This window comes from Topomyia yanbarensis, chromosome 1, assembly GCF_030247195.1.
Source record: "Topomyia yanbarensis strain Yona2022 chromosome 1, ASM3024719v1, whole genome shotgun sequence".
Taxonomy (NCBI): Eukaryota; Metazoa; Arthropoda; class Insecta; order Diptera; family Culicidae; genus Topomyia; species Topomyia yanbarensis.
The window spans coordinates 16,739,303-16,765,153 of record NC_080670.1 but is presented as its reverse complement, the minus strand read 5'-3'; the positions used below and the strand labels follow the sequence as shown (position 1 = coordinate 16,765,153).

The window sequence follows — 25,851 nt, the reverse complement described above, 5'->3', positions numbered from 1 at the left end:
TCTCGAAATCGATATTTTGTCACTTAGTTCGATCAGACTTAACACCGACCATATGACACTCGGCCCTCCAGAGCTCGGTTGAAAAGTCTATTTTTGGAGTGATTGCATAAAGCTTATGGTTATACGAGAAAGGCTAAAGCGATGGCAACAAACACTTTTCTGTAGTCGTAATATCTATTTTCCTAATCAAAACAAAACAAATAAATAACGGGTCACAAATTACAAATTAATAAACTTTTTAAAACTCAATTATTTCTATGAGGGCATCTATAAAGTATGTCACGCATTTCGGGATGAAAAGGGGATTAAGCAATTGTGACGGGTCACAAACATAGCGGCCAAAACGCAGGTGCCGGGCAAACAATATTCCACGGTATTCCAAACCAGAAGTTAACATATCTAGGGAATAAATAAACTAGAAAGAAGATGGCTATACCAGTCATTTGAAAACACAAAAAGCACCGAACATGTAACAACAAAAATCAAAGCTCCAGCGACGACGACATGGATACAACCACAAGTGAGGGAGAAGGTAGGCTGAATGATCAGCAAGCGGAAAAGGATAAGCCTGACCATTACCCACCACCAAGAAAAAAAATTAACCCAAGAAGCGAAGAGCAGTGCGCCTAGGATAGTCGACAGAAATAATATTCGATTTATTTATTTTTTATTATTTTGAATTGTAAATTGAACTGTTTCGTTGAAATGTATATTATTTTCAAAAAGCGGTTGACTTTTGAGGTTAAAACCTTACTAAATAAATAACATATATGCAATAATTAGTTAACTCGTCGATTGTCGAATCCTATGAAGATGATTGTCCGCTTCGGACTATTAAAATCGACTAGGGGGAGGAAAACAAAAAAAAAAACAAATTTTTACCATATTTGCATTTTAACTTAAGCGCCAAAACACGAGCCTCTAAAAGAGACAGACGTCCACTATAAAATTAAGTGCACTTGAATTCCCATACAGAGCGTTGAACAACCATTTTACAAATAATGTTTAGACAGACATACATTAAACAATATTAAAACAAACTGCCGTTAATAACAATTTCTTACCGTCGCTGGCGAAACGCGAGTTGCGTGATTGAGACTCGGCGTTGAATCCACGTCCGGTGTCGGTGTCGTCGAGTTAGAATGATGCGACGCCTGGTGCGATTGAAGATAGGAAGCCACGTCCTTTTTGTTAAGTTGCACCCAAGCGAGTTAGTCGTATTAGACAGGTTTAGTAAGGTGAAGCAGTGAAAGAGAAAATGTTATATTCACAAAAGTAAAAATTATTGTTAGTTACAATCAAAAATATGTGTTTAAGATTAATGACAAAATACAGTTTTAAGCATTTACGTATTTTTGACGCTGATTTAAAGACTTCATATTCCTATCGCTGCCGAATACTTGAAAAATTAATTGATTGATTTATTGTTTCGACAAAAAACAGTGGAAATTCGCAAACGAAATAAAGCTTCACGAAATGAAAACATGATAACCAGTGGGATTGAATAGCAGAATAATAAACCGAACTCAATATCAGTTGATTAAACCAAACCAAAAAGGGAGCGGGGCGCGATTGAAAACCAACATATTTTTGACCACAAAGAAAGCAGCGAAAAAAATAATCCATACGCGTTTCATGGCAACAGCGTAAAATTAATTGATGGATGCAACGGTTTCAGATAGCGAAAAAGCTCGCCAATCACATCAAACTTGATAGCGTTCATCATACGCATCGATGAACATAATCATTTCCGATCGCCCAAAGCCAACCAAGCCAAACCGAATCTCAGTGGTTTGGGTGTTCGCGGTTGCCAATCCTGACCAGAAGAGTTTCTGCGGTCAACCGCACGTGGAGCGCACACGCACGCACGAACAACCTGGGACACGGTTTATGCACTTACCGTCATGGTTTGCGGCGATTCGCGCTGATGCGTTCCATTCGTTGCTCCGGTTCCCAGCAGAGTGGCTTCGTCCACCGGAACAATGTACTGTTGATTGTTGCCGCCGGTACCGGTTGCGGCGTTGTTGCTGCTACCACCATTCCCGCCGGTACCACCAGCGGAAGAATGTGAACTATTAGCGCCGGCAGAGGCGCTGTAATTTCCATTTCCGGCGGAACTGTTTCCTGTATTTCCGCCGGTGTTGCCACCATTACCGGTACTACCACTTACTCCAGTAGAATTTCCACCGCTGCCGGTGGCGTAATACTGCTGATTGCCGGCTGAGCTGTAATCCCCGACGGTATACACCGGATAGGTCCTGGAAAAAGGAAGAATTAAATTATTTGGGTGCTTGACATTTTCTTGATTTTTTGAAGGTTCTGTAAACTTGATTTGTTACTTTAAAGGCGTTAGCAATTCTCCATATTAAACCACAGGTCCGACGGTGACGCAGTGCTGATCACTTATCTGCCCGTTTTCATGATTTTAAATCTATCATCTGACATGACCTTGTAAGGTCGATCTGCTTTTTGTCGCCTATCAAAATATTGAGCGTAAAGTTTTTCTACAATGCGTCCCTCTCTTCCAGTCTTGTCGTATCGGATGAATGTGAGTTCAGAAAACTAAACTATTCACTGTGAATGTCATTTGGGATGTTTTGCCTGGGAAGCTAATCAAATTAAAAAAAAAACGCCATATTAGATTTGAAAAAAATCAGTTTTATTTTTTTCTTTGCCAACGCCGACCGGCTATCGTGATTTTTCCCAGAAATTACAATCGCCTTCTCCACCGCTTATTATCAACTTTCTTACAAGTCTGTTCCGTGATGGTGTATATTTACACCAATCATTGAGTAAGCCGTTAGCGAAATATAGTTCTAGAGAAAATTTAGAATAGGACGTAAGTAACAATGAGAGATTCTCCTTGGGGTCTTTCTCTTCTGTTCATTACTCGGTCATTTCAACTTACTATTCTACTCTTTGCATAATATTCTAGTAAACACCGTCGGCTTTCGATATGTACTGGAAAATTAGTGCAAAGTGTTGTAATGACGTCGTAATAAACGAAAGAGAAAGTAAACAAAGAGAGGCTCTCAATGTTACTTACGTCCTATTGAAAATTTTCTCTAGAGTTAATCTGTATTGATTTTGTTGGTCTTTGTCGCCAAATTTAAGAAAGACAATGAATTTGAAAGATAGGTATTCCTTTCGATCATGTCCATATGAGCCTGTCTAGTCCTAGTTTCCCGTTTATAACTGATTCGCTCTAGAAATCCGTCTTTCAATTTCATTACATTAATTTCTGTTAGTCTTAAATTTGCCGAAAATAGCCAACAAAATCGATATAGTAGAACTTTCCAACAATTAAAACATTGTAATATAACAAATACAGGGTGCGCCATCTGGATGTATCCTATTTCAATATTGAACAACTTCGCCATTTTCCAGCCGATTTTGACAGATAAACGCAATTCTTAAACGTCATTTAGTGCCATTTTAGCTATTAGTCGATTTACACCAAAACAACGCGCTGAAATTGTAGCGCTTTACATTGAAAACGATCGTTCAATAGTAAAAACTGTGCGTGCTTATCGTAAAAAAATGTAGCATTCAGCGCCTACAAACAAGACAATCAGTAATTTGGCCCGGAATTTCTTTGAGTACGGGTCTGTAGCAACTCCCCAGATTCCTATTCGACACATTTGCACACCTATTGGCCACACCGCAGCCGCAACAATCAAGTTCTTGCAAGAAAAAATTACCAGGACACGTTGTCTCAAAAAATGATGATTTGGAATGGCCGCCTCGTTCTTCGGACTTAACGGTACTAGACTTTTTTCTGTGGGGTTACTTGAAAAGTAAAGTTTATTCTAGCAAACCTAAGAACCTTGACGAACTCAAAGCTAATATACGAGCTGAAATTGCTGCGATTAAGCCCGAAATGCTGTCCAATGTCATGCAAAATGCTCGCAAAAAAACTGCCTTTTGTGTTTCAAATGGGGGTAGTCATTTAATCGACGTTGTATTCTAACCTGGTTAATAATAAATGGCATAAAATATCCTAAAAAACTGTTTATTTGTGGAAATCGGCTGAAAAATGGCAGATTTATTGAAAAAGGATACATCCAGCAGGCGCACCATGTACTAGTGAATTATTTAACAATATGAAAACAGCCTGGATTTTTTTTCTCGTGAACTAATTCACGAAACTCGGAATGTTATTCATAAATCCTTTCAATCTTTGTGAACTAATTCAAGATTCCTAGTATATTGATCACGATTCAATATCCATACGCGTGAAATAACTCATAAAATAATAAAATATTATTCATGGATACGTGAACTGATTCAAGATTCCTAGCGAATTAGTCACGACTCACCATTCGTGCTCGTGAAATAATTCACAAAATCATAAAATAATATTCATGTATTCGTGAACTGGTTTATGATTCCTAGTATAATTGCCACGACTAAACATTCGTGCGCGTGAAGCAGTTCACAAAATTTTGAAATATTCTTCGATTCGTAAACTGGTTCATAATAACTAGTACATGCTTAATGATCTATTTTACGTGCTTGTGATATTTAGAAGATACCCTTAGACATTTTCAATTACCTGTGCGCTTGAACATGAAATTTTCACGTGAACTATTTCACAAAATTTGATATATTCATGGAATCATACTTTATCCAATTGCTAAAGACCAGCAATATGCACAAACAGCAGATATAAGAAAACTAATAGGACCTTGAAATTCATTTTGAAAGGCCCAGTGTGATGTCAGGATAGAAAACGAAAATTGCACTGAGCACCAAAACTGAGCACTAATCGCGTTCGTGCTCAATATAGTAGCACAATATACTTCTAATTAGTCAAACGTTTATGAATGGTTCATAAGGCGAACAAAAATTACGAATAGCACAATAAAACTGTTGATATCATGAACATGAGTCACATTACGTCACGTATCAAATTCTTAAATAAGCTCAAGAATAAAATATCACGATAATGTGCATATAAATTACGAAAATCGTGGATAAGATCCTGAAATCATGAACATAAATGACGCTACTCTCCCAGAAAAATGCGATTGTCATTAGAAAATAACGAAAAACGCTCCTGAAATCAACTGTCGGCTCTTTTAGTTGATATAGGTTATACAAGCCATTGCATTCCCAAATTATGAACAAGAATTATAATAAAAACTAAACATATCCAGGGAATAACCACAGTAACCCAACCAAATATTAAAATGTAACGCCATGTATATAATCGGGGCGAGCTAGATATTTTTGGAAACACAAAACGTTCCCAAGGTTTATTATTCATAATTTAAGGAACTTGGTCACAATTTTAGTAAATCGTTCAGTTCACAAACCCATTTTTTTCGCGCATAAATAAAATTTCAGCTGAAACCGGGACCAAATCAATACCAATGTTAAACTTCTTGATATATTAAACTACATAGGACATTCTGTTAGACTTATCAGAGATGGATCTGCTGTGTATGATGCAGAGCATGTAGTTTGCATGTGTTACACCAGCAAAATTAATAACGATATTCGCATCAACGGCTACGTAATACAATCTTCTCACACTGGTAACATACCGCATGAAATCAGCTTAAAAATAACAAATAGTGATCATGCAAAGCAGGAACCGCTCGGTGTAAACATATAATGGCACGTCTACTTCATCTGAACCGGTAGCTATGCCGTTATATTATGGTATGCACAGACTTTTTTCATATTTTACTTAGGTATCAAATAATAGAATATCGGCATGGGGAATTCTAATAACAGAGAAAGGTGGTCTATGGGATGCAATAATACTGAACTTTGCTGTTCAAGAACACCAACTCGCCTTATTCCCACTGACCAAGAACTTAGAGACGAGACCGTGATAAGTCTTTAACGAGGACATTGAACGGTATGAATAATACCACCTGTAAGCATAGCTCTTCTGTATTTTATGTTTTGCCTTGATTTTTCAAGTTTCAAATCCGTCAGTAGTATTTAAGTACAGAGAAAGAAAAGTATCAAATCCACCAGTAGTGCATCCAACTCGGCCCTTTCAATCAAATCCTTCATCTTCAGTATATTGTTCAAGAGAAGAGCTAAGTACATAGAACTGGAAACGCTGAGTGTTATTACACTTCAAACTCACTTGAAATGCCATAAAAAAAGTTTAAATACTGATGCTAGTGATAAAAAGAATCCATTCAAATTGGCCTCATAACTACTCAATCCGCACTGGAAACTACCGCATTACAAGGTGAAAGATGTTTCTTCGGACAGCTTTCCGCGAGAAGTTGAGTAATAAAAAGAGTTCCTTCTATCAAAGATTTGTTTTTAGGTTTGTCTTTGCCTCCGATGATGAATAGTCCAGTTACTGTGACTAACATGACCTACTCAATAATCAACATAGATGTGTATCCAAGCAAATTCATCAGTACTTACATCTGCGTTTGACCCTGAGCTGTTGCGGTGTACATATCGGAGTCAACATATTGCACGTATGTATGATGGTTCTGGACATTGTCTGGCGAGGACACTGAAAAGACAGAGAAAGCAATAATTAATGATTTTGATAGAAGCGGTATTAATCTATTTTTCTTGTGAAACATAATTTTCCTTGTGTGGGGTTGGGAATAGAAACCAGGATTTTAAAATTTTTAATTGACCTAATCTTTTGATTATTTAGTAGATATTAAGTTATCCATTTTTTACATGTCGAATATATTATGCGCACCGCACGATACTTTTTTATCTGTATGCATTTTCATGTTATAAATAAGAGCGTTTTTTCAGGAAAAAATCCTTAAAAATTATTTTTTTCGGTTCCCTGTGTAACCCATAAAATCTGCATGCATTCAACAGCGTTTTATACTATACAGTGACTTCGATGTCGTCAAGCGAGGAACCTTCTGCCTACCATTCTCATGTCGCCACATTCCATTAAACACAGCCCCTTTCCTAAGTCTTACTATTCCCTCCTCCGCGTCTACGGATCCACTTCAATTACAAACAAAACTAATTTTCTGCAACAAATATTACTCATAAAAAAGTTACAACACACTTACTACCAGGAAAAAAAATCGCTATTTCAGCACCACCGGAACTTCCTTTTCGTCGGTACCATTTGCCCCAAAATTTATCACCGGTCGACATCGTGAGTGATGATAAAAAATAAATTATTTGTCCGACGTTCATCTATAGCCGAACAAGAGGATTTAGCCAACAGGAGGGGGAAATAAATAAAATTCGATCAGCAATTTCCTCTTCCATTGGATCCATCTCGTCGAAAAATTTATAGAGATTGGCGATCAGTTTATGAGCGCAGCCACGAAAGAAGCTTTTCCTTGTAAACGGACAAGTTTTCGCAGAGTTCATATATATTTACTACAAGACCTCAACTGAGAGAGGAGCCATATAACGATAAAAGAAGTAATATTAATGGAAATTGTATCTACGAGCGCAAAGTGTCCTGACGTGTGCGAAAGCAGCGATGGCGGCTGGAAACAGGATCAAGAGAGATGCGATGTGGTGGAGTGAGTGAACAAGGAAACTGACTCATTTCGAATAAATTTCTCGTAGGGTTTGCACGTGTACGAGCCGTGAGAGGGTGCACTTTACTGTAGATTGGATTTTTATATGGTTCGTAGTAAAAGTTTTATCTTTATTGGTTTACCACGCCTGCGGTATAATGGGTGTATGTTATTGCGGTTATGAGTGGGATAAAAATTTAATAACAATGAAGAATGCTGTTGTTTTCGAAAAACGCTTAGACCACATTGCTGATTTCGGGAAGAGAGAGAGAAACAGACGGGGGAAGATGTTCTCGACATAGAATCCCGATAAGAACACTTTGGGGATGGGTTGTTCTCGGAGTATTTTGCAAAAGTTGAACGATAAATTAAAGTTGAAGAAAAACAGGTATGTTGACGACTTGAATTCTATAGAGAAAAAAATCTAATTATTGGAAAATATAAGATGGCTATGAGAGTTTATCCTGTACTGGCGATGCCACTGTCTGTTATTAAACACTTCGGATCAGATTTTTCCTTTGAATTGATGATAATTTTCTTGAAATAAATAATTTAATCCAGTTTAAATACACTTTATCCGAAAGGTGAGGAAAATATTGGCCAATATTTTGTGTCTTCTTTAGTTTTTACAGTGAGAGCGATTGAAAAAGTACTTTTTTCAAATGTTGCCATTTAACACAAAAAATCTTGAAAGTTCCGCCTACTACATTGAAATAAACAAATATGTGTTATTTTTGACTACTAAACCGAAAAAAAAATTATTGGGAATATTTGGTGGCAATTTTTATGTGGAATACCCCACACGCATTCCACGTACGCCGCGTAATTAACGAAATAATGCGGTTACCTATATCATATATGACCAAAATAGGCTCTTTTCCCTATATTGTCTGCGCAAAGAAGCCATTCAACATTTCTAAGAAAGTTTAAACGATATGAATCACACTTCGTAGAGGCCGAGTACTCATTTCAACCAGAATTCAGCCATCTTGCTTGTTCTCTTTTCATCATTTATCACACCGTTTCCCCCTATGCATAACACATTGCAGCGAAATCGCAAAGCGCAAGACAGTCGCTGGTATATGTGCCGAGCGTTAGAATATGGTTTCCTGTAGGGGGTAATCGGGGAAAGGCGGACACATACACCATGTTTGAAAAAGACTAATGCAAAAAATGTGTTTTTGATCAACATATGCTTTAACTATTATGAAGATTTAATCGACTTCCAACGTAAGTTTCACCTAGCATTGTCATAATTATTTACATAATAATAGGTAATTTATAGAACGTGTCAATTGAAATATATTTGAAACTATATTTACTTGGTCTTGGTGGGTCTACTTTTCTGTCTGTCACTATGTTCTTTATTCTGAGCTATATCTGTGATTATATCGTCACTGTTGTACTATCAGAGCACAGAAATTTAGCATTTCGAGAACAACTTTTTTCAAAGTTTGAGATTGAATATCTCGAAAATTATAAATGTTTCAGAGAAAACAATCTAGTGTTTCTATCTATTCGGTATTACCCTCTCATATGTCATAATCGTGTGATGATAATAAAATATGTTTGACGTATCAAAACTGTGAATCACATCAATGATTTCCCGGTATTATTTGGTCTAGATACAATTCACGAGATTCTTTTTAAATATAGGTTAAGGTCAAGGAATCTAGAAAAAGTAGTAATGTTTTGTATCAGTGTTGTCAATTTTTCCAGCTTGAGACCGCATTCGGAAACTGAAAATTTTGAAGTAAAAAACTCATAAATTCTCATATCGTGTTTCCCTTTATCTCAGTAACCAGTGTTTGAAAATTCTGAAAATCGTTTAATTGTAATGATTTTCCAATCAAGTAACGTGAAATGTCTTAGTATACCCCAAACTGGCGTTTATCACAAGATAGCGCAACAGCGACGATATTCGGTTCGCCAACGCTTATTTGTCAACACAGGGGCGGGCATAACATAGCTGGTAATGCCTTATATGCGGCTCAGCTGGGATCGATTCCCAACCCCGCACATAGGGTTAGATTTTTCTAAAAAAAATCCGAAAAAGAATTGAACGACCTAAGGTTAAAACCGAAAAAAATGCCAACACGCCACTATATTTTTCTTGTATTAAAAAAGGGACAAATACATTATATCACGACTGCACCTCTACACTATATAGGGTAAAGAGCCTATTTTCGCCAGCTTCTATTATGCCATCTTTGTTCAACATATTGAGTCAAATGGTAAAGTAACAAAAGGGGCACTAGATTCGAATTTTCGTTGCGCTCAGACATGAGTATTTCATCGTTTTCAGAATATTTGTGTTAATATCTTGGTTCAAAACAACGAAGAAAAGTTGTTGATGTCAATTTGTAGGCCGAGTAATTAACCCTCAAGAAGGCAAGGGGTCTCAGAGGCCTAGCTATTTACAGTTCTCTAGTTTCAATGAATTGTAATTGAAATACAAATGATCGAGCGTTTCCGGGCTTTCGTTTCTCTCACTGATAAAAAGACAAAAAGAGGCTTTTGGTTTCATTGGGAGCAATGCTTCTTGAAGTCACAACTTTAGCTTTCCCTTTTGAGGGTTAATGACTTAGTGAGGCACCCTTTCTACTAGGATGAAAATAGGCACTTTACTCATAGTGAGGCACACTATCAGCGAACAGTCGCCAAATTTGACAGGGGTGGGTTTAGTTGTTGTTTGCTGGATGCTCGATATTAGGCATAAGCATATTTACGCATCAGATAGTTTTCGTAGTTTTACATTGGATGACTACGAGAATTCGGTCAATGAACTGATTAATTTGGTAATGTATATTCGATGAATGAATAATAAAATTAATCATTCTTCATTTCATGAGCTGTTCTGAAAGGCCAATATTTTCTTCTTGGACAGTATGTATGTAATTTAAAGAAGTGAACATATTTTTTTTCCTTTTTTTATTTCGACTATGTTAGTCACATTTTCTTTTTTATATTTTAACGACATTCAATTAGCTAGAGATTACTGGGTAGGGAAAGTTATGAAAATTAGAGCCATAGTACTCAAGTGAGAGCAAGGATGTGATGTAAACAGATCGGAAAAACTAGAAGTGGCAGGGTCATTAGAACCGCTACGACTGTAAACACTGTGACAATAGTCTAATAAAAATCTATCCCGGCATTCGAAAGGCAAACAGAGATGAACAGCAGCAATCATCATTAAGATTGATGCTAATCGTCGACAGGTTTTCAGTGGTGATCTTGCGTGGCTTAATTTTTGTCGGTTGTCACGGTAAAGATAGACACGTCTACCTTTATCAGGACACATGTTAGTGAACTCGGGTGATTCGTAGTTAATCTGCCTAAGCTCGACTCTCATTAACAGAAGACAAAGATTAAGCCCGTACGATATTAAGCCTGTTCTAATGACCCTGCCACTTCTAGTTTTCTAGTCGATCTGTTTGCTTCACATCCTTGCCCTCACTTGAGTACTATGGCTCTATTTTTTATAACTTTCCCTACCCAGTAATCTCTAGCTAATTGAATGTCGTTGTAATGTAAAAAGAAGAAGTGAACATATTGGTGTTGCTTGAGGATAATTTCCAAACTTACTGTGACTAATTTTGTGTGGACAAACAATATGGTTTATATAACTTTAAGCTTAATTTCTTGTAGCATTTACAGATTTATTTAAATATCTGTTCTTCGGTGTTTTGGAAGTCGATTAACGATCGAAATTCTCTTTACAATAAACAGATTATCTGTAATCTTCTTTCTGTGAAAATTGTTAGCACACAACTTCTGCTAGGTACTGTTATTACACCAATAAAGTATACAAGAAAGAGATTGTCCACCTCACAAGAAATTCATGAAAATCCCAAATTCAAAAATGGCTTCAGTGTATTAATTCCTATTAATTACAAAAACTCAGAACAGTTTTAGAACTTCGAATGTTCAGGAAACGCTTACAAAAGTCCTAATAAATTTAAGGAAATGCTACCAAATTTTAAGGATTTTTCTGAAAAAAAACACAGAAATCATACAATACTCAGAGAAGTCTAATTGCTTTAGATTTTTTTTCGAATTTAGAAGATTTTCTACGATTTTCCGAAAAATCCTAACTCTACGAGAGCAAGGGAATATTTTACATGCAATTTTCAAACATTTTTGTCGACAGAAAGCATCATTTTTCAAAACTTATTTTTTTAAAGTTGATAGTATCACTATGTAATATGAGAATTTATTGATTATAATTGTTAAGTTTCATTCAATAAATATAACAAGTAATATTTTGAAATGAGTTTTGAATACTATCTATACAAATAGAAATTTTGGAAATGCCGGATGTTTGACTTCCAAGGTAAAATTACCAGAATGACTTTCCACCTGAAATATTTGGAACCTACCGCTCTAATGCTAGCTTCTCATGTTTATTGCAATTCACTTAGTATATTCACACTAGTCCAAATACATGAAAAAAGCCGTCGGCACCAATCTAAATTGATAGGTATTTTAGGTTTTTCTCAACGCATCAAGACTACGAAGTTATGTCGAAATTTAATTTTAACGTCTCGTCAGGGTGGCCAGACCTACCGATTTATCGGTAGTCCTACCGATTTTGGTCTTCCCTACCGATTCACAGACGACCAAGGCAAAACTACCGATATTTTGTTATTTCTACCGAAAACTACCGATTTTTATTGATTTTGGACACATCCTACTCAACATTCATTTTTTGGGTTGGATTTGGTCTGAGATCTGTGTTGTCAGGATTTTACAATTCTATATCAATACTATGTTTTTGGGACAACAACCCGGCCTACCGATAAACTTTTAGTGACCCTACCGATATTTAGGAATTCTATCTGGCCACCCTGCGTCTCGTTAACGTTAGTTGTATCTGACAGCACTGCTCCCGGAAAAGGAAGGTGATAGTTCAAGTTATTAGCCTTACACATTTAGGTGAGCAAAACTTGCATCAGGCGTAAAACGTTGTTGTTTATAGTTGAATTTTATGCACTTTGTAAACCATACTCCCTTTCTTATGTCTGTCTTACAAAATTACGTCTGTTTTTTCCAGAATTCCTCTGGCAGGGGCTTCTGCCCACATTTGCTAATGCCTGAATATTGCAATGTGCACAGTCTGTTTAAATTTATTTCCGACAGACCAGAGCGAGTGGGTAGAAAGTAGTTAGGGAGGATTGATGTAGATGGCTTTGAAAAGCATTTTGATTTCTTTTTCTGAATTTTGCTTGTAAAGAAAATATTTTTTGCTTGCTGGAATTGGCCGAGAAACATAGATACAAACAAAGTAAGAGACAATACGAATAAAACCGCCATCGAGAAAATGTGCTTGTGAAACATAATCTATCTAAGAGAACATCTGGAAGGAACATTTCTAGCAGCCAGACAAGCTCAGAAGCTTTACTCACGAGGGAAACATACACAAAATACCTAATTCTATTTCACCAGATTTTTCTATACATTACAATTCCAACAACGTGGAAATGTGGAAAACAGCAAAAGATTAGGGGACGACATTTGAAGCAGACGGCGCTGGAAAGGATCACAAAACGGAAGAGGGCACAAAAGGCAAAAGTATAGGGAGGCTATTCGTACCGTGCGTTGTTCCATGCTATGATGTTTGACTTCACTGAAGTCAAATATGATGAATTTTTATTGCTTCCAGAGTTGTATTGTTTCCTCTCATAGCGGAGCGGGAGTTAAAGAGAAGGCAAAATCAAAATGGTAGACCAAAATATCTTCCCCCTAATATACAGCAATGGGATCGTGCTAGGAGAGGATGTCAATGTGGCACGGATCAAAGGATGCTGCATCTGTGTGAGCAACTTTCGACTAAGGATGCCATTTCATTGTGAATTGTGAATTTCATATTCGGGGTTAACGAATTTGGAGCCACAAATAATTTGCTACGATTTCACTTTTTCAACATGGGTAGAGAGGAGAAAAAAGGATGCATCATCGTCCGGCCGGTCTGAGTACTGTCCGATAAGAGTTGTGTGTAGATTGATTTATGACTTTATAGCACCCTTTCCCGGAGGAAGCAAACACACAATAGGACCATAAAACCGCTTGCCAAGGATAAAAATTAGAGCGCGTACGGCGTCCTGCGAAACAACAGGGAAGCATTTTTTGTGTCTATTCTCGCCTCAAGATGCAGACTGTTAAAAGTTACGCAATTTTGAGCGGTTGAAAAATGTGGTGCAATAAAATTGTTTGGAATTTGGATTCTCTGCACTGTGTTTTAGACGGTCGCATTTCCATGGTTATTTACTACAATATGAATGTTTTTAATGTTACGTGCCATAGGGGTGCAGCAAACAATTGTTGTTTTCGAACCAGGAATAAAATACAAAACAGCGACATTGTGGCAATGGTTTGATTCCAGGAAAGTAGAAATAAAATTATTCAGGAGTCCTTCACACAAGGTCATAAGAATGCCAAATTGTATTAGAGGATTTGTGCTATCGCGTTTTTTTTCAAATGTGTTCAAAAACTATTACAACTTTTATCACACAGAAATTATGATTCTATTTATTTTCAATAGAAGTTTTCTATTAGAAACTAAATGCCTTTCATGTCATCGAAGGTGAAATATGGAGATACTGATCAACGCTTGTAGCTGACTAAAATGATAAATTTACTTATCATAGCGCTTCAAAACAGTCAACTAATCTGTAGTCGGAAAGTTTTGTCATCTTCATCAAATATAAATCATCTCAGTCTAAGTTATGCCCTTGAATGATTAAGAGTAACCTCTTACTACTATCGGAATTGACAGAAACATGAAAGTTTCACACTGAGCATCTGTGATGAAGGAGCCTTTTTCATCCCTGCATATCAAGTACCGTAAACCGGGGTGACTTTGATCATCGGGGTGACATTGATCAATCCAAACTTTTTTCGTAGATTGCTTATTTGGCCCGAATAGACTAACCGAATCCTTTGAATTTGAAATGAGTTTTGCTCTATAACTTATAAAATACTGATTTGTCATATGTTTGGAGTATATTGTTCGGTATTTGGGTTAAAAAACCACAAAAAACCGAAATTTTACTTTACCTTATTTTACGAAGCTTCGTATAGTGTCTATTTTTATAAAACAAATAAATCTTAGATTTTAACTAGAGTAATAAATTCTAAGTGAGTTTCAATTTTTCTTTAGGGTGGGGTGCGCTAAATTTATTTTAAATAGTTCGCTTATTTTAAAAACAATTTTCTGTAAAACTAGTTGGCAATAATTTCATATTATTTTCAACTAAAATTCGCAATATTTTTTTTTATATTCAATACTGCAAAGCGTTAAAATGAATGAAAGTCATTGTACATTGATAAACTACTGAAATAAAAAAGTGTAGCAGTTAAAAATGCTTTCAGATTCTTTTATTCTAGTTAGGCTCGAATTATATGAATTCTGGTCACTCGAATTTTACAGTAGATTGAAATACTTTTTTACAATACCAATTAACATCTATTTTTAATATTTAATAATTGAATATCTTTTCAGAATTAGTCTAAACAAACATTTGAATGAAAAATATTGACATCAAGAATTTAATGTGGGTGAACATGCAGGTTATCAAAGTCACCCGGAATACGAAAGCGGACTTGAAATTGAAATCATTTTTGGACAAATAGTTATAAGCGAACAATTTCAGGTAAAATCATCCAGTCTTCTTCACTATACATTAGTACATGGTTTAAAAATGTTAAACTTGAAAAAAATGTACTGCGTCGAAAAATATGGAAAGATTACTTCCAAAAGTGATCAATGTCACCCCGGTTTACGGTACCGGAGTTATGTTATACTACACTGAATCTCAAATTTATAGATACATCCCATTTTCAGGATATTTTCATTGCATCAAACTACTCCAATTTCTTTTACGGGAATAATAGTTAAATTACCGACTTTTTTTCTAAAATTTGGCTACTATTCAATCGTTTATTTACAGTTAATGTCAAAAATAGGCGTGCAAAAATTTATAGATGCATCAAAAATAAATTCAGTTTTTTTTTCCAGCGGAAATGGATTTATTGAAACATTTAAGACGTTTTATTCCCGGAGCCTAAGTAACCCATTTTTTAATTGTCCTCTAACCTAACATAATAAAATGTGTTCAACAAATGGAAAAAATACCTATAGGAACCTATTTAATAAATACACTGAAAAACCTGTTTTAATCCACCTAGAGGTGCAATTGTGCCTTTCTCATTTCTCCAAACTATGATTTAATAGCTGGTTATATTGTACGAACATTATGAAAATGTCTTTCATTCTTATTACACTTGGTAAGTATATATAAGAGCACCTTTTTGCATTCATCGCGGTATCGGTTTGAATCGGAGTTTTCTATGTGATCGCACTCCACAACCCGTAACTCCGGAGCCGGAAGTAGGATGAAGATGGAATTTAATATCAGTTTCCGGAGACGCAACACCTTTCATTTGAGACTAAGTTGATCAAATCGGTCTATCCATTTTCGAGAAACCAATATAACCGTTATTCTGAATTTGGATGCTTCCGGATTCGTCGATGGTGGCCAGTGTGGCCAAAGAGACTTTGAATGACTGTTAGTGACCTAGATCTACAAATTCAACAGTTGTGTTTACATTTTGGAAAAAAAAAATCACCTTTTTACATTCATCGCAGAATTCGTTAGAATCGGGATTTGCTGCGTGATCGTACGTATCACCCTGTAATTCAGGAACCAGAACTCGGATCCACACAAAATTCAACAGCAGCTGATGGACCTTGCATTTAAAATCAAGTTTGCCAAATCGGTTCAGAAAATTCCGAGAAACCGATGTGGACAAATCAACAAATTTTGTTTTGTAACCTTACTCTTCAACTCGTAATCCGGAACAAGATGTCGGTTGAAAATGAAATTCAATAGCAACCTATGGGAATATTATACCTTTCATCTGAATCTTAGTTTGTAAAAATCCGTTCAGCCATTTCCGAGAAACCGATGTGGACATTTTGTTAACAAATCTGCACATACACACATACATACATACATGCATACATACATACATACATACACACATACATACACACAGATATTTTGCGATCTCGGCGAACTGAGTCGAATGTTATATGAGACTCGGCCCTCCGGGCCTCGGTAAGAAAGTCGGTTTTTGGAGCAATTGCATAAACTTTCTATATGAGAAAGGCAAAAGAATAATATTTAATTAGCTTAATCAGCATAAGCTCAATGTTATCTTCATGTGATTATATTTTGAAATGTTGGTGGAATGGGTTTGAAAGTGGAGGAAATGGGTAGAGTGGGAGTGGAGGATGCGTCAGAAATCCTTCATCCTTTTTCGGTATACAGGGTGGATGAAGGAAATGCGGGCGTGAGGGTGGTCCAAGGGGAGGGGAGTGATGAAGGAGGGAGGTGCCCGGGCAAGGCGGGGGGGGGGTGGGGAGGGGCGGCGACGCAATACTCAACTGCATATTTGAGACTTGGTTTGAGAAAATCGGTTCAGTCATCACCGAAGAACCGATGTGACTATAATTGTAGAATCGGAATTCCGGGCTTCCGGAATCGTCGATAGTGGACAATATATTCAAAGAATGTTTGATTGGCAATCAGTTATCTAGATCTGCGATTAGAAGTAATTTGATGACCATTTCAATAGTTTTTAGCCTCTGAGGTACTACGATTGTACCGATTTATATGGGAAATTCCAGTGTATCCTTACTAACACCCCTGTAACTCCAGAAGCAAAAGTCAGAACCGAAAAAAAATTCAGCAGCAGTCAATGATATTAATGTATCTTTCATTTGAAATCAAGTTTGTAAAAATCGGTAGAGAATTCGTTGGGGAATGGGTGTGATATTAGCTTAGGAACTTGGCAGGTTCCCCGGGGGCGTCATGAACCGTCATAGGTGGCCAATGTGGTCAAAGCTGCTTTGATTGATCATCATCAATTTTAATATGTTTTACATCATTTGAACATCATGGTGGTACCAGTTTATATGGGAATTTGCTGTGTGATCGCACTCTTCAACCCGTAACTCCGGAACCGGAAGTCGGATCAACTAAAAATTCAATAGCAGCTTATGGGAGCGTTATACCTTTCAGATGAAACTAAGTTTGCGAAAATCGGTTCAGCCATCTCTGAGAAAATTGTGTGAGTTTAAATGACACACACATACACACACACATACATACACACACAGACATTTGCCGATCTCGACGAACTGAATCGAATGGTGTATGACACTCGGCCCTCCGGGCCTCGGTTAAAAAGTCGATTTTTACAGTGATTGCATAGCCTTTCTTTATATGAGAAAGGCAAAGAGATAAGCCCTCGAACAGGCTCCCAGTCTCTAGTTGGATGCGTTAACCACTCCACCATCGAGGAACTGTGATGACGTCATTACAAATTCGCAACACCTGCTGGATCATGTTTACAGTGTTTTGATGGGTTGATCCCATTTCAAATACTATTAAAACTTCATGCAGTGGGGGTGAAATTAGACCATGCTTTGCTGGACTAACTCGGTATCTTGAAATCAGTAGGCGTTGGAATATTTAATAATATTTATTGTTCTATCGATAACTTTGTTGAAGACACCAAATCACTGAGACTCAACTTTTAGAAGTAATAGTGTGATGACATCTATGTGACAAAATTCGATTGATTTTTTACTTTTCTTCAATAGTTAGAATTATTACTGAGAATGTTCTTTCGAAGTTTCAGTGTATAGATGATTAACATTCTTTAATTTAATTTTCCTTCTAAAAGCTTTAAAGGCCATTTTATGAAAACTATGTTTTCAAAACTCCGTGCACGATTACAAAAAAAACTATAAAAGCTATGTGTACAAGAAAAGCACTGTTTTTAGAGAATTTATTTGTGCACAGACTGAACTATTTTTTTTAATCTCATTATACGTTATTATTTCACTTACTGCTACGAAATGGCAAAAAATCGGGTACCTAATTTAAAAAAAATCTAAATGAGCTAAAAAAATTACTTACACTCACCATAATAAACTATGCTGTGCAGAAAAACTTTCCGAATAAGAAAGTATTTCACTTTTTGTTTCAGGTAAAAAATACGGGCTGAAATACTTTTTATTGTTGAGTAAATATATGTTCAAACATACGCAAGAGATAATTTGTTTAAAAAATCCTGAAAACCACTTTTTTATGAGTCACTGATGAGGAAGACCCCTTAACTCCCTTTATTTTAAATTAACTATGTTATTGCTTGGATTTATTTTATTCATTGTATTCTTTTTATTCATTCGATTTAATTGTTCATATAATTGATATTAATAATTTTATGTATGTTGTTAATTTCATTAATTTTAAACATTGTATTAGTTACCATAGACATAGTTTAGTATTTTGATGTGTTTGTTTGGTCATTTTATGCATTTTTTATTGTAGTCGTTTTATTCATTCCAATCATTTAATTAATTTTCTTGTTTTCATTAATTTTATTCCTGTTCGTTTTATTTTATTAGTTTGATTTATAATTAGTTAAATCATTTTTTTTTCTGTATTGTCGCGTTATTCATTTTGTTAATTTTGTTTGTTATTTAATTTTTCATCTCTTTTCTTGATCTTCTTTAATTTATTTTTTTTTATTCACGGTTTTATTCGTGGAAAACTCTAAACAGTAGTCATCCTATATCTTTTTGGATGCGTAGTTCGTATGACTTCAACAAACCGCCATGTGCCAAAACGAACAATTACCGATCAAACACCCTCCCTGGCAACCAACCGTCCTTAGACGTTTAAAATCTGCCAAACGAGCTGCATTTAAAAAATTCTCGAAGCATAAGACACTTGCATTACGAAATCACTACTTTCAACTCAACCACGAATACAAACAATAAAGCAAACGCGCCTTTTTTAGACACCAGCGAAACGTTGAGCGTCAACTGAAATCCAAGCCCAAGTCGTTCTGGAAGTATATTAACGAGCAGTTAAAAGAATCCGGTTTACTATCTTGTATGTCATTTAATGGAGTTTTAGGCACCAACACTAAAGAAATTTGCCAACTGTTATCCGACAAATTTTCAAGGACTTTTCCAACGAGCGCCTTCCTCCACAACAAGTCGCTGCCGCCGCCAATTTAACTCCTTCTCTAGGACCAACCATCAACCGAATCTGTGTCGATAATGCTACCATTCTTGCAGCAAATTCCAAACTGAAAGCATCTTGTTCCCCGGGTCGACTTTTGTCAAAAAGTGCATCAGCGGACTTCTTGAACCACTTCGGCGAGTCTTCGAGCTATCACTCACTACTGGAACATTCCCTTCCTGCTGGAAAGCAGCGCACATGTTTCCAGTTCATAAAAAAAGGAAACAAATCGAACATTGACAATTATCGGTGAATCTCGCGTTTAAGTGCCGTATCAAAACTGTTCGAACTGGTTGTGTTAGATCCTATTTTCTTTCACTGCAAACACTACATTGCAGATGACCAACACGCTTCATGCCTAAACGATCGACAACGACAAACCTGCTCTCGTTCACAACATATGTAATGGATGGATTCGCTGACGGATTGCAAACCGATGCTATTTACATGGATCTATCTGCGACCTTCGACAAAATCAACCATGACATCGAAGCTGGAAGCTGGACAAACTCGGCATTCATGGACAACTTCTGCGCTGGTTTCGTTCCTACCTCGAAGGAAGGCAACTCCAAATCAGCATTAAGGACTGTCTATCTGCACCATTTTTCGCTACATCCGGCATACCACAAGGAAGCCATCTCGGTCCTGTAATATTCCTCCTCTACTTTAATGACGTCAATATCACATTATAAGGACCCCGCCTTTCTTTCGCCGACATGAAAATTTTTCAACAAATACGGGATGAAACCGACGCCGAGCTTCTTCAGGGGGAACTGTACACCTTTAGTAACTGGTGTGATCTAAACAGAATGGTTTTAAACCCTAAATGCTCAATCGTTACGTTCACGCGGAAACGCCATCCGACTCAGTTTAACTACCATTTCTTCAGCTCGAGCATTCCAAGACACTCTCACATCAAAGATCTCGGAGTCATCATGGATTCGGCACTAACGTTCAAACCACATACTTCATACATCGTGGATAAGGCATCACGATAGCTTGGGTTCATCTTCCGAATAGCGAAAAACTTCAGGGACGTATATTGTCTTAAATCTCTTTACTGCGCGTTGGTCCGCTCAACGTTAGAATATTGTTCTGCTGTTTGGAATCCGTACTACCAGAACGGGATTGACAGAATCGAGGCTGTCCAACGCAGGTTCATACGCTTCGCCCTTCGGCATCTCCCATTGCGAAACAGATTTCAGCTGTCGAGCTATGAAAACCGTTGCCAGCTAATACACCTCGGTGCACTCAGCATTCGGTGGGACTGCTCTCGAGCCCTTTTCGTCTCGGACTTACTCTCTGCCAGAGTGGATTGCCCCACAATCCTCGGACGTCTGGATCTTCAAGCCCGCGTTTGAGCTCTACGTAATAACTCTCTACTGCGAGTTCCGTTCAGGAGAACTAACTATGGTAGCCAGAGCGCTGTTACCGGACTCCAGCGAATTTTTAACAGTGTGGCGACGGCCTTCGACTTCAACCGGACGCGGAATGCGATGAAAGCGAAAATGTTGGCAATTTTAAAATGTAATTAGTTTAAGCAACCACCATTGGGGCCAAGGAGCCTGTTGGTGAAGGTAATAAACATAAACAAATAAACAAACAAACTAATAATGAGCCAACAGTGATTTGCATACGAAATGTCTCATCTCAGGTGAGTTTTTACACATACATTTATCCATATCTTGGAAACTAAACATCAGAATCAAAAACAAAATAATTGCATTCTGTCTGAGTGTTCGATCATTCATTTGAAACTAATTTGGATGTGACAAATGAGAATTTTACATATACGTACATACTATCCCACTTCCGTAACTTTTGAAAAAGTAAATAAAGTAAGTAATTTTGTAAAAAAAACCTAATTTAATCCACCTAGAAATGAGTCTATCTCATTTCTTCAAACTATCATTCCTCGACTGTTATGTTCAATATAATGATAGAAATGTCTATTACATTTTTAGTTAACTTTGCACCTAACCTTTCTATATGATAAAGACAAAACGTGAATATGTACAAGACTTCTAATGTATGGTTGTTCACGTAATTTGATCTGAAAACTTGACATTAGTTCACCATATCATGATGAACAAGATGAGCATCATGAACTATAACAAGCACTCCCATGATTACTGATCATGGCTGGCTGTTACATGCGTAACATGGACCAGCAATTTGTGCCTTGTGAGACCGTGGTTGCCGTTATTTAGGGACAATCATTCATTCAACTGTTTTCCGTCAGGACATCATATTGAATGAGTCAAATTGAAAAATGCAATCGGAGTTTACGTGATGAATGAATAAAAATTTAAAGTCACGTTAATAAAAATAAAAAAAAAATCGGAGTTTAATAACTATAGATGGTTTCTAAATCCAAATCTTAGGGAATGTCACTGAAACTAGCCATTGGCGTCTATTGCGGGCTACGAAGTTTTGACACAGTTATACTATAACGATCAATATTACAGTTCTGTTTTGAAATTTAAGCTTGAGCTTGTGCGGCCATCCCTGTTTGCTACTCCGTTATCGATCTAGGCTAGCTGAAGTTGCACAGGGAATCAGCAGATAGTTATGGAGTAGCAAAACATCTTTCAATGTGCAACTCCTGGCAATCCTAAAGTGTTTATTGAGATGTGTAGGGTGTAGATCGCGGAAGGAAAGGGAAGGAATGCTAGTCCGAAGCTTGCTTTTGCTAGAGGCCGTATATACTACTACACAAGTATCACGGGAGGAGCATATTTGTTAGAAAATATAGAAGTTAGATTCTACATCTTCATGACCGACGCCAGAGAGGTGACTCCACTATCTGGACTAGATATCGATCCAACAAACTCATGGACCGGGGACCAACGGCTTTACTTCCCTTCCGAAGGAAGACGTGACCACAGATTTTTTCACCTCAGAAAAATCTCAACGACCTCCGCTGGGATTGAACCCAGACCAACTGAAATGAGTGGCGGTCTCGCTTACTCATTAACGGCACCGCCGAAAAAATTTTGAAACATTTGGTTTAAAAATTACGAAACTTTTCGTGGTGCTTTGTTAAATTAGGAAGTGAAAATTGATTCGCATACTAAACAGGACATAGACAAGCCATAAGTTCCTGAATCAATCAACGGAGCAAAAATAGCCAGTGTTCGGGTTATCTCTATCCTATTCTCGTGTGTGTAAGAAATCGATAGCGAAACCTGACAATGATGATGGTCAATAATGGATGATTTGCTAATTTGAAAATCAAGAAAATAAAATCGTCGAGTATTGTTTTTTGTTTGCGCAGCCTAGTCAATAAGTACACTCAGAGCTCCTTAATAATGACAAGTTTTTTTAAACATAAACAAATCTAATCTAATAAGCTCAAATTGTAGTTATTCGTTGCAACACTTAATCATACGATGCATAAATACATCAGCTCAATCACTGTCAACTTCATTGGCGATTTTAAAATCTCCACTTGGATACTAAAATCGTTTTTGAGTAAAAAATAAGCTTCACATCGAAACTACTAATTTAATAATAGTATTTTAGCAAAGATTTCAATTTTACCAATTAATTTTAGTGCATAAATTTTGATTGGAATGATTAACACATAGTTCATTTTTAATTTCATAAAAACCTATTTTAATCCACCTAGCGGTGCAATTGTGCCTTTCTCAATCATGAATCACGAGAATGTGTGCGTTGTTTATATTCATTAAAAACTTTTAAATGCATATATTACATTTTATTATTATACATCACATGACAACTATATTCAGGAAAATAAATCATTATTCGAGTTCTAAAATTTTGAAAAAGAAAAAACAGCCATGGTAATATTGAACTGAAAAACCTGTTTTAATCCACCTAGAGGTGCAATTGTGCCTTTCTCATTTCTCCAAACTATGATTTAATAGCTGGTTCGTACAATATAACTTTATGGAAATGTCTCATTCTTATTACACTTGGTAAGTATATATAAGAGCACCTTTTTGCATTCATCGCGGTATCGGTTTGAATCGGAGTTTTCTATGTGATCGACCTCCACAACCCGTAACTCCGGTGCTGGAAGTCGGATGGAGATGGAATTTAATATCAGTTTCTGGGGACGCAACACCTTTCATTTGAGACTAAGTTGAGCAAATCTAGCCATTTTCGAGAAACCAATATAACCGTTATTCTGACTTTGGATGCTTCCGGATCCGTCGATGGTGGCCAGTGTGGCCAAAGAGACTTTGAATGACTGTTGGGGACCTAGATCTACAAATTCAACAGTTGTGTTTACATTTTGGAAAAAAAAATCACCTTTTTACATTCATCGCAGAATTCGTTAGAATCGGGATTTGCTGCGTGATCGTACGTATCACCCTGTAATTCAGGAACCAGAACTCGGATCCACACAAAATTCAACAGCAGCTGATGGACCTTTCATTTAAAATTAAGTTTGTCAAAATCGGTTCAGAAAATTCCGAGAAACCGATTTGGAAAAATCAACAAATTTTGTTTTGTAACCATACTCTTCAACTCGTAATTCGGAACAAGATGTCGGTTGAAAATGAAATTCAATAGCAACCTATGGGAATATTATACCTTTCATTTGAATCTTAGTTTGTAAAAATCGGTTCAGCCATCTCCGAGTAACCGATGTGGACATTTTGTTAACAAATCCGCACATACACACACATACATACACACATACACATACACACATACATACATACACAGATATTTTGGGATCTCGGCGAACTGAGTCGAATGTTATATGAGACTCGGCCCTCCGGGCCTCGGTTAGAAAGTCGGTTTTTGGAGCAATTGCATAACCTTTCTATATAAGAAAGGCAAAAGAATAATATTTAATTAGCTTAATAAGCATGAGTTCAATGTTATCTTCATGTGATTATAATTTGCGAAGGTTGGTGGAATGCGTTTGAACGTGTAGGGAATGGGAGTTTAGTAGAGTGGGTGTGGAGGATGCGTCAGAAATCCTTCATCTTATTTCGGTATACGGGGTGGATGAAGGAAATCTGGGCGTGAGGGTGATCCAAGAAGAGGGGAGTGATGAAGGAGGGAGGTGTAAGGGCAAGGTGGGGAGGGGGGGGGGGGGAAAGGGCGGCTACGTAATACTCAACTGCATATTTTGCCTTCCATTTGAGACTTGGTTTGAGAAAATCGGTTCAGTCATCACCGATGAACCGATGTGACTTTAATTGTGGAATATGCCCGGAATTCCGGACTTCCGGAATCGTCGATAGTGGACAATATATTCAAAGAATGTTTGATTGGCAATCAGTGATCTAGATCTACGATTAGAAGTAATTTGGTGACCATTTCAATAGTTTTTAGCCTCTGAGGTATTACGATTGTACCGATTTATATGGGAAATTCCAGTGTATCCTTACTAACACCCCTGTAACTCCGGAAGCAAGAGTCAGAACCAAATGAAATTCAGCAGCAGTCAATGGCATTACTGTATCTTTCATTTGAAATCAAGTTTGTAAAAATCGGTAGAGAATTCGTTGGGGAATGAGTATGATATTAGCTTAGGAACTTGGCGGGTTCCCCGGGGGCGTCATGAACTGTCATAGGTGGCCAATGTGGTCAAAGCTGCTTTGATTGATCATTAGTGATCCAGACCCGCAAACTAGAGTAATGTTACATCAATTTTAATATGTTTTACATCATTTGAACATTATGGTGGTACCAGTTTATATGGGAATTTGCTGTGTGACCGCACTCTTCAACCCGTAACTCCGGAACCGGAAGTCGGATCAACTAAAAATTCAATAGCAGCTTATGGGAGCGTTATACCTTTCAGATGAAACTAAGTTTGCGAAAATCGGTTCAGCCATCTCTGAGAAAATTGTGTGAGTTTAAATGACACACACACACATACACACACACATACACACACACATACATACACACACAGACATTTGCCGATCTCGACGAACTGAATCGAATGGTGTATGATACTCGGCCCTCCGGGCCTCGGTTAAAAAGTCGATTTTTACAGTGATTGCATAGCCTTTCTTTATATGAGAAAGGCAAAAAGGTGCGAAATCGGCAAAGTCCCAAAAAGTCGATTTTGATAAAAAAAAAAAATTTTCGAGATAACATAAAATCTCGACGTTTCATGCATTTTAAAGATGTTTGGCATCAAAAATACGAATTCGATTTCTGAAATTTGAAAAAAAATTGGAGTTCCGACTTATATGGGAATTTCATATGTAACCGGACGATTTAGTCTATATTTCCGGACCCATATAAGCGATCCGTACGAAATTTTA

General features: G+C 37.0%; 1 protein-coding gene across 8 annotated transcripts in view; it reads right to left on the bottom strand.

Annotated features, from left to right (window-relative positions):
* Window positions 1-25,851, bottom strand: part of LOC131677011 (DNA-binding protein RFX2) — a 69,641-nt gene that overhangs the window by 7,550 nt on the left and 36,240 nt on the right. For 7 of the 8 annotated variants that reach the window (XM_058956491.1, XM_058956492.1, XM_058956494.1 and 4 more), the window contains 3 exons: window positions 6,400-6,493; window positions 1,901-2,258; window positions 1,065-1,184 (listed from right to left, as the gene is read on the bottom strand). In XM_058956491.1, coding sequence (XP_058812474.1) covers window positions 1,065-1,184; window positions 1,901-2,258; window positions 6,400-6,493 — 572 coding nt within the window. The remainder of the gene's footprint in view (window positions 1-1,064; window positions 1,185-1,900; window positions 2,259-6,399; window positions 6,494-25,851) is intronic. The other variant, XM_058956495.1, reaches the window with a different exon arrangement.